We start from the raw sequence: 10,028 nt of genomic DNA, 5'->3' as shown, positions 1-10,028 counted from the left end.
CTCTCGCTTCCTATGGAACTGATAAGATCGCATAATTAAAAGCATCACACATCGCTAAATGTGCTGTATTGCTTCTAGAGACGATTATATTCCACATTGAAGATACTTTTACTATAGCAAACTGACATCTTCGATTTGTCCATTTTAATCATGTGGTAATTTCTATATTACCATAATTCTCTGGTAATTTCTTTTTATGTTATTTGATACCTTACTATGTGTTGTATATTGTGGGTAAGTTTCATAAAATTCTACATGTAACTTTTCAGTAATTGTGATTTTTCCTTAATTTATGATAACCAGTGTAGTAGGAATAATTCAACAACGGCAATTCAATCTGTATTTTGTGCTTCTTGTTTGAAAAGATTTTCTTATAGTCCAGTTATATGTTTTATGTCTTTTATAAACTGTGGTTTTATGCAATATGTCAATAATTTTGTTTCAAATTTAATCTAAAAACCCAGCTATTTGAAAGCAATATGTTACCATGGTCAGAAATAAAATACTTTTCTTTTCCTTGCATGAGTGTGTTGTCATTCAGCAAAGTTAAGATACCACATCTAACTTTCAAATTTCTGCTATTAACTATCAAACTAAGTGATTTAAAAGCAATAAATCCAGTTCTAGATTACTTTTTTTTTTTTTTAACTTTATAGTCTTACCAATTTAAATAAAAATGCATTTAAATGTTTTTCTTGCCTAAATGGACTCGTGCATTTAGTCTGTATTGAAATTCATTAGTCTGTATTGAGATTTTTTAGTATTCATCATGTTTATTCCATCTTTTATATCGTGATATAGCTTTAAACTCTTGATTTTTTTTTTTTTTACGTGGTTCTTTGAGAAACATTTACCAAGACTTGTTGTAGAAGTTGAAAACTACATAAATAATATGTATGCTGATTGCTATAGAATGACAGTTATGTTCCGACATCAAATTCTTAAACAAACAAAATAAATAAATAAATAAAATGAAATAACTGATACACTGCTCTACATTGAAAATGCAACACCAAGAAGGAGTAGTCAGAAATTTATGCAAATTTTAGAGTAGACGCACGTCACTGAGTTATGCGAATGATGTGAAATGCGCAGCTCTCCGATGCTCGGGAAGTAAGATATAAGGGAAGGAACGTGTAGAATGGGCAGTATTCGTGTCATTATTTCTGCCAGACGAATTGAATTATTGAAGAAAGTTTGTAATAGGAGAGAATGCCATGCCGCCGTCCACTTCCAGCAGACAGACGATTTTACGAGGGGTATGGTGATCGGACTGAGAAGGGCAGGTTGGTCCTTATGTCAAATCGCAGCTGATATCCACATGGATGCGAGCACGGTGCATCGGTTATGTCGAACATGGTTGGAACAAGGAAATGTGGGAAGAAGGAGGGTTGCAGGTGCAGCCAGAGTGATGTCAGCACTCATGAAGCGATGCATCCACCGACAAGCTGTGGTGGTCCTACAAGTCACTTGTACCGTGATTCTGCAACATGTGCAAGATACCCTGGATGTTCCCGTGTCGACCAGAACCATTTCCCGTCAATTGATTGAATGTGGCCTGCACTCACGGCGTCCGCTAAGAAGACTGCCATTGACCCCACAGCATAGACACCAATGTTTAGAATGGTGCCGGACTGGAGCGATGTGGATGACAGAATGGCGAAACGTCATGTTCTCAGATGAGTCACGCTTCTGTTTATCCAGTGACAGTGGCCCCATTCGTGTGTGGCGTCGACATGGAGACAGATCTAATCCGGCAGTAACTTTGGAATGCCCCACCACGCGACAACGTGGCATAATGGTTTGGGGCACTATTGCCTACGATTCCAGGTCTGCTCTAGTTCGTATTCAGGGCACTATGATGGCCCAACGATACTTGGATAATGTACTGCAGCCGGTGGCAATCCCCTACCTTCAGGAGCTGCCTAATGCAATTTTTCAGCAGGATAACGCCCGACCACACAGTGCTCACATCTGCCAACATGCTCTGCAAGGTATACAGATGCTTTTCTGGCCACCGTACTCTCCTGATATGTCACCTATCGAACACGTGTGGGATGTGATTGGATGCTGTTTGCAGACTCTGCCCCTGCCTCGTTCAGAAGACGAACTGTGGCAAATGGTTGAACGGGAATGGAGAGCCATCCCTCAGTACACCATCCGCACTCTTATTGACTCTATGCCTAGACGTGTTTCTTTGTGCATCGCTGTCCTTGGTGGTCCTACATGCTACTGAGCTGACACCGTTCTCGCTATTTATTCTGACTATCATTTTGAAGTAAAGATCACTTAAAGCTGCTTGCTGTCTCTTTTTTCCAAATTTCATCACTTTCTGACCACTCCTTCTTAGTGTTGCATTTTCAATGTCGAGCAGTGTATTTAAGTTGATATGAATATTTCTAATATACATTGAAAAAATACAATAGCATATCAAAAGTAACAAATATAGTTGAGAAGATCTGAAGAAAAGGAATAAGTTGATCCAGTTTTCTTACTTAATTGTTAAATACTAAGATGCTTTTGTGCACTGAAAAATAAAATGTTTTAAATCACTTTTCTTCATTTCAAGTCTTTTTGGAACGAAATTAAAAATACTGTCATATTAAAGAAATTGTATAATGAACCACAATATTCACTACAACTCTATAATTTCTCTTGCGTCAAAAATCTAAAACCATTGGACTGGACAACTGACTAAATTCACATCACTACAAAAGCAATACTTTTGATTATTATTAAATTATGAAACAGGAATGCATTTTTATGAAACTTTACTAGCTGGATGGTATGAAATTATACTCAACTGGATTCATAATAATCATTATATAATTATTCCTTTTTTTATAATAACTTAAGCAGCTAGCTAATATATTAAAAGAATGAAATTTTTAAAAGTAAAAAGAAAAATTTTTTAACATACTAATTCCTTTCTTTCATTTAAAATAAACAGAATTTTTCATTAAATAGTTATGATACACTTTTGTGAAGCCACATAGTATATCACACTCATCCATACACCTGAATTTATTACCTTAAGATGGAAGTTAGTAATGGTTATAAAATAGTTTTTCCATATAGGAATAAGAAATATCAACACAATAAATGTATCTTTCACAAAAATGAAATTTTGTTTATAAAATAAAAATGGAAAGAATATTAAATTTTCAAAGCAATTTCTTTTAGAAGATTATACAAATAATTTTATGTTTTATTTTAAATACAGGAGACATGTTGAATAAAAGAAACTGTTTAAATTACTGATTCAATTATTCAAATAATTTTTTATTATCTATATTCAGAAGACAACACTCATCTTATTTCATAAATCAAGAAAAAGCAATTCTAGACAATGTCCTTCCTTTGTTGGTATAAAGTTCTTTGCCTATATTTATCAATTTAAAAAAAAAAAAAAAAAAAAAAAAAAACATACATCTATTTCACTGCTGGCTGGCTCTTCAACTTAAGTTCAAAATATGATTTTTCCTTCTGGTATGTAATAAACATTGCTCCTGCAAAATGTAACGCTGCTAATATCGAAAAAGCTCTCGTATTCTTTTTAACTAACCTTAACCAGACATTCAATGTTTCTTTTGGAGCACGGGTAAGAGAAGGAACAGGATATGTCAATAACTTATCAGCCAAAAAAAACCCAATTATTGGTGCTAGTATCATAGGATATACTACACCAAATGCAACATGGCCTAATGAAGCCCTCAAACTTACACATAGTGGACAGCTTTTTTCCATTAAAATATCTTCTGTGACATATATTGATTGCAGTGCATATGTAAAAAAGGAAGCGAGACCCACAACAGGTGTATAACAAGTAAGTCTTCCATACTGTCTGATCTTTAATTGCTTTCGAAAAAAATGTGTAATGTATATGCTACTTCCTATGCTCATAGTTGAAGCTATCTCATCACCATATACAAAAGGCCACCTAGGAAGAAAAATCAGATTTAAATTTTCCAAATTTATCAGTTTTTCTATTTAAAAATATGGAAATAAAGGAAAAAGTCTTTCCTTTATTTCCATATTTTTAAATAGAAATGGAAAAGGAAATAAAGCATGCCAGTGGTTCTCAGTTGACGGCATGAATTACATAAAATGCAGTATTAGGTACACTGTAAAAATACAAAATTAAGTAATAAAGTTGGCAATGCTGTTACTAACTAATTTCTGAGATTAGTTTTTCATCTTTAAAATGTTAAAAAAGACAAAATCAAAAAAATCTGATGTGTATACCACACGACTTCCTTGTATGGAATATTAAATTATGTGCAATTTTCCTTTAATTTAATGCATTTCATTTAAACATATTGAATTAACAGTTAACGAATTTTGAATTAAATCTTCATCGATAGCGCAATCACAATAGAATAAATGCACTCTTTAAAGTGTGCTATATTTATTTACCATAGCGACACTTCGGTGCTAGGATCACTTAATGGCATTACATCTCATTCATTTTATAACTCAGAGTGCACAAAAATTATATCATCTGAAGAATCAAGGCATTCTATTAAAATACTATAATAAATCTAAAATGATGTAAAAAAAGAAATTAAACAAATAAAAAAGAAACAAGTTTTCACAGACAATTCAGCATCGCTTACCTAATGCTTATGCGCTAATAATTAATTTAGTTCTCACTTTGCAGCAAGGCAAAAATACATAAAAATTCAAAATATTTTCATTAAAAATTAAAAGAAATAGAAAAACATAAAGCTCCAAGTACAATTAAAATAATTTAAAAAAATTGTACAATTAAAATTACAGTTTCTATGGTAAAAACAAGCTAATAACTTAAATGATAATTCCAGAAAGAATTAAGCATAATATAATTCACAATAATAAAAGAAGACGTTACTTTGTTGTTGCAAAGCTTAGTTTCTCTAGATTGGAAACAAATTCACTATTCTGTCAAGTTTCAAATGTAAACAAACATGGCTGCCATAGTAATCAAAAATTAGACTTAGCTGCCCTTAAAAAACTTTTAAATTGTTGATAATTCCACAATTATTGCATGCAGGTTAAAATAAATAAATACATAAAGGCATAAAAATCTTAACCAGAACAACATAATTCAATCATTTTTAAAGCAAAAAATGTACAATTTACATACATATAAGAATAAAGAAACTGAGGTCACTGAGCCGAGTAACAGAGTGGATCCACTCTGTTACCTTGGTGCGGCTGATTGCAATCAAAATTGGAAGTGCACATCTACATGTTTTAGCAGTTCCATAAGAAAATTTCAAAGTTCTGAGCTACTTGTTTTTGAGTGAAATACGTTCGTACCTACAGATGCCACGAAAAAATCTCTTCAGAATTCATTTTAAATCAGTTTTATAATATTTTTTGGGGGAAAAGACTCCTTTATTCTGTCCTTACCTACACATGTCACACAAAAACATCATTAAATTGCATTCAATGGTGGTCAAAACGGATATTTTCATTGAAATATGATATCCGAAATTTTTCGCGATTACAATACTTCCTTTTTGCTTCATACAAGGAAGTAAAAACAGATTGAATACTCAAAATGACTTACGAGTTTATTGTAACAAAACAACACAACATGAAGGAAATGTTTCAACTTCATCAAGCATAACACTCACTGCTACCTACTCTCTTCCCTTTTTTTACATTTTATTTAAATTTTTAATGTTTGAACATTTTATTTTAATTCCAATGTTTCATTTTATTTATTTTACAAATGCCGAACATTAGCACTTAAGATATTAGTTCATGGGCTCTCCAGTACGTTTCAACAGAATACTCACACTGAGAAAGTGCAATACAATTATTTAAATGTACAAAAATCAGAGGCTAACTGAAATCACACAAAACACAGTTTGGGGGATTTATCACTCCAATTCTGTACTGATGGTCTCACAAACAGTCACATCCAGTCAGACATCTAAATAGAGCTATCACTATCTTTCTTGGAAAACTAGGAATGAAAGTTCTTCCCAGAATCCTCATCTCTTATACACATTTTGTTTTTAACAAATGTTTGTATAAGATCAAGATTTATATTCAAATTCAAACAGTTTAAAGGACAATGGGGAGGAGGTAAAATTAGATAATCTCGGTTCAATCGCAAAGCATAAGATTCTCTCTGAGTGGCCTGGATAAAGACAATTTGAGTTTTAAGATTTTTAGAGATTTCATGATAGTTCCTCCAAAAAGAGTTGTTGAGGAAATGCACAACCTTCTGGTATAATAGGATTACTTTTCTCCTAATAAAATCATGAACAGGTTTCAAACAAGTTAAAAGCTGCATTGCAAGAATAGGAGTACATCTCACTGTCTCAGTAATTATGCACAATGCTTGGTTCTGGAAGACTTTGAGGATCTGGGCTACATCGTTGGGAGCCATGATGAGGATCTCGCTAAAATAACCAATAACTGGTTGAACATATAATTTGTAAGTAGTCATCCATGTCTCTTTGTCACAGCCCCATCCTGAGCCAGCCAAATGTTTTAAGATGATAACCAATAATTGATTGAACATATAATTTGTAAGTAGTCATCAGTGTCTCTTTGTCACAGCCCCATCCTTAGCCAGCCAAACATTTTAAGATGGAGAGTCTTCTCACGATTTTATTTTTCAAATGTTCTACATGTTTCCTTCAATTTAAGCATGGATCGAAAATGCAACCAAATATTTAATCGAATCATTATATTGAACATTTGTGCCCTTACATGTCAAATTCGGGGTAAAAGGCCAACTGTTTAGAGTGAACTGGCACATGCTTTTATTCTAGTTTACTCTTATACTAATGTTTCATTATAACTATAGTTTTTTATATCCATATAAATGGCATGCCAGTTATACAGTCAAAAGTCGTTAATCCGGACTCGTTGGGACTTCGACGATTCCGGATTATAGATCATCAGTTTAAATCTGGTAAGATGGCATGCAGAAATTACAAAATTAAAAATATGAGACCGTAATTTATGAAATAAAGAACAATTATGATCTAAAGGGTATCAAAATTTACAAAAAGAAAAAGCTTAATATTTATTTGTTTACTTTATTAAACATTTCTTTCAATGTAAGTTGCTTCATTTCATGTGATAATACTTTCTCTTTAATTCTATTAAACAGACATAATTTCTTGTTTAATTACAAAGTTCTCCTGTTCAAGTCCTATAATTGCTGTGTTGAGAATACCGACTAATTTGTCAATCGAAATGTTTTCGTTTTCAATAACCTCTGGATCACTTTCTTCACTATCGGAAGCGAATTATAATGACGAGGAACTTGATTTAAATCATATCAAAGACGGAGTACATCGAGATGAAATACTACACTTAGTAAGGAATTATAAGCCAAATAAAATAAAAACATCTGCCCTGAAGATAAGGATGGTGCTGACAGATAAACTTCCAATCCGCGGCGTGAAATTGATAAACAGATTTCGGATTTCGAAAAAATACTTTCGCTTTGTAGATACAAATTACATATTAGTAAATATATATCGGAAATTCTATTTGACATAATCGAAAGTTCAAGCTTACTTTTATGAAATTGCTCTAACAGTCTACAAAAAATAATAAGCCGGATCCAATTCGAAGATTAAGGAACAACGCAATCTGCAACATTAACTGAATTAGATAATGTTAGCTTAGCTTATACCGTCCGTTACACATTAAACGAGCATGCGCACAAACATATTCGCAGCCGTAAAGGTTTTACGCGCACTCATAAACGCCTGTGCGCATGCGTCAACGCGACGCATGCGCAGAAAGTTTGTAGCTTTGAAGTCCGGATTATGGGTGTCCGAATTAACGACTTTTGACTGTATATACATACGTAAAGGAGGACCAGTTATATTTACCGAAGAGATTATGTGAAATACAAAAAGTTGAGAATCGTATATTAATTAAAAAACTGACATATAAAGTCTAATATATACTTTACATATGTGCATCACATTTTAAACTGTAATGTGTACTTTTCTTATTTGAAACAATATGTGCTATAGATCTGTTTTCAAAATGATATAATAACGTTATTGTAATACTAACTAGATTTTTAATGCAATTTAAAAAAAATAACCAACAATGATTTTATAAATGAATCATTACAATACGGATGGCCAACCCATGGCCTGCATGTGACCCGCAGAGCTGGCAAAATTAAAAAAAGTTTCAGTGTACAATATACATTATACACAAAACAACCATCTTATCCTAGAAGTTAATCCAAGAGTTAACAACACTGTATTCACTACTTGCTAATGAGATTTGTTAGAAGTAGTTACATCAACAGTGGATTGCTTCTTGTTACAGCTGAACAACCTATTAAGCTTTATAACAGATGGTGCTCCAGCAATGTTTGGAAGCATGACGGTTTAGTAAAACTGGTTCAAAGTGAAGCCTGTAAAGTTAGTAATACTTCAGTGTTAAATTTTCATTGCATGATTCATTAAAAAAAAATTATGTTTTAAGTCTCTTAACCCACCGGGTGGCTCGCATTCAAATCTATTTACGTCTCGAAAACTGCAGTAAAAATTAACCATGTTTACAATTTTTCTTTCATTTAGAGTGAACCAAAATTGTCCTGAAAATGGCCCTTGTTAGATTTTCTTCCCCCCTCCTCGTAGGGCGATCAACAAGTCGTTTCACTTAAGTGATGGTTTCCTACTGTCCTTTGATTACTGCCCAGAGGCGATTAAGTAGATGGGCTGGTTTTGCCCTTATGGAGGAAGGAACACATTTAGTGTCCATACTTTGGTTAGACGAAAAAAGATATTTTTTTCTGGAAATCCAAAACAGAAAAGGAAGTTTTGTATTGCCTTGTTACTAATTTTGTGCATATTTCTGATCTTAATTGCTTATCAGAGCCGTGCCAAGATATTTTTTCACCTGAGGCAGAAAGGTAAATGCGCGTCCATATAAATATAAAAATAGCTACATTTGTATTTAGCAAAAGTAATTGTATTAAATCAAAATATCATAATTCTTATAGCATAATTATACAATAATTCTTAAAGTATTTTTTAATTGTAGTTTTATAAATTCAGAAAAATAATGTAACCAATTATTTATAATTTTCAAATGAAAACGTTAAAAAATTCGTTTTTGATAAATAAGAAATAACACTGAAATGCATACTGCATTAATTTCCAGGTTTTCTTGCAATTTTTTTTGCAATTTGTTGCAATTTGGTTTGTTTTATTGATTTAAGTTTGACGAAGCCTATTTCCCCTAATAATTAAAGTAATTTTCAAATTCGTATAGCCAATTTGGCGCCTCTTCTAGTGATTCACATGAGGCAAGTGCCTCACTTGCCTGAAACTTTTCCCGGCTTTGTAGCTTATTAAGTATAAATGTTATTGATTTTTATTGCGTTTTGGTATTTTAATGTACGTTTATAGAATGTTAATTTGTTTTTATATGCATATTTCAGTAATATAATCTTACGACTAGTGAGACAGTGTAGTTTAACTAATTTTCTGCTTTTGATTCATGCTATCGAGCTTTAACGCTAAGAAAAAAATTATAAGAGGCTTAAAATACTAATTCCTGTTAAGAGCTACATGTAATTGATAATTAAATTACTATTAAAATAACAAACACGTGCTCAGTGTCAGTCATTTCGACATAATGTTTGTAATTCATTTTACCACAAATTTATTTCGTTTATCTTGTTTCTTATTTATAAAAGGGGAGTTTACCTTTATCACATTTATTGGTTGATAGAAGTTATGAAATATTGAATATTTTGAAACAAATTTCACTCATAATAACCTTATTAAAAATTTTCTACATATCGACAAGATGTCACAGATACCTCTCAGTTTCCGAACTAAATTATAGGATACTGAAATTCGGTGCATTTTCATATGATAATTTTTGACAGAAAGGGTTACCTTATGTAAATCACAAAAGAACATTGTTTTAATTCTTAATTATATATAGCACTTGTATTAAATTGCTAAAATTCATTGCTAGGAAAATCTCTAAAAAATTAGATACTTTTACTTTCAAAGTGGAATTTTTGTGGTTTTTCC

At 32.2% G+C, this 10,028-nt stretch overlaps 1 protein-coding gene across 5 annotated transcripts in view; it reads right to left on the bottom strand.

The window, feature by feature from the left end:
- Positions 1-3,261: 3,261 nt before the first annotated feature.
- The window catches only part of LOC118189023 (transmembrane protein 126), a 33,094-nt gene continuing 26,327 nt past the window's right edge, over positions 3,262-10,028 (bottom strand). For all 5 annotated transcript variants that reach the window (XM_035359557.2, XM_035359554.2, XM_035359556.2 and 2 more), the window contains exon 3: positions 3,262-3,940. In XM_035359557.2, the coding sequence (XP_035215448.2) occupies positions 3,433-3,940 (508 nt within the window). In that variant the 3' untranslated portion in view covers positions 3,262-3,432. The remainder of the gene's footprint in view (positions 3,941-10,028) is intronic.

The sequence above is a fragment of the Stegodyphus dumicola genome, chromosome 6, assembly GCF_044657685.1.
Source record: "Stegodyphus dumicola isolate Sdum_Otavi_A_Nest chromosome 6, ASM4465768v1".
Taxonomy (NCBI): Eukaryota; Metazoa; Arthropoda; class Arachnida; order Araneae; family Eresidae; genus Stegodyphus; species Stegodyphus dumicola.
Note: the sequence above shows the minus strand (reverse complement) of the source record. Positions and strands in the feature narration are given on the sequence as shown.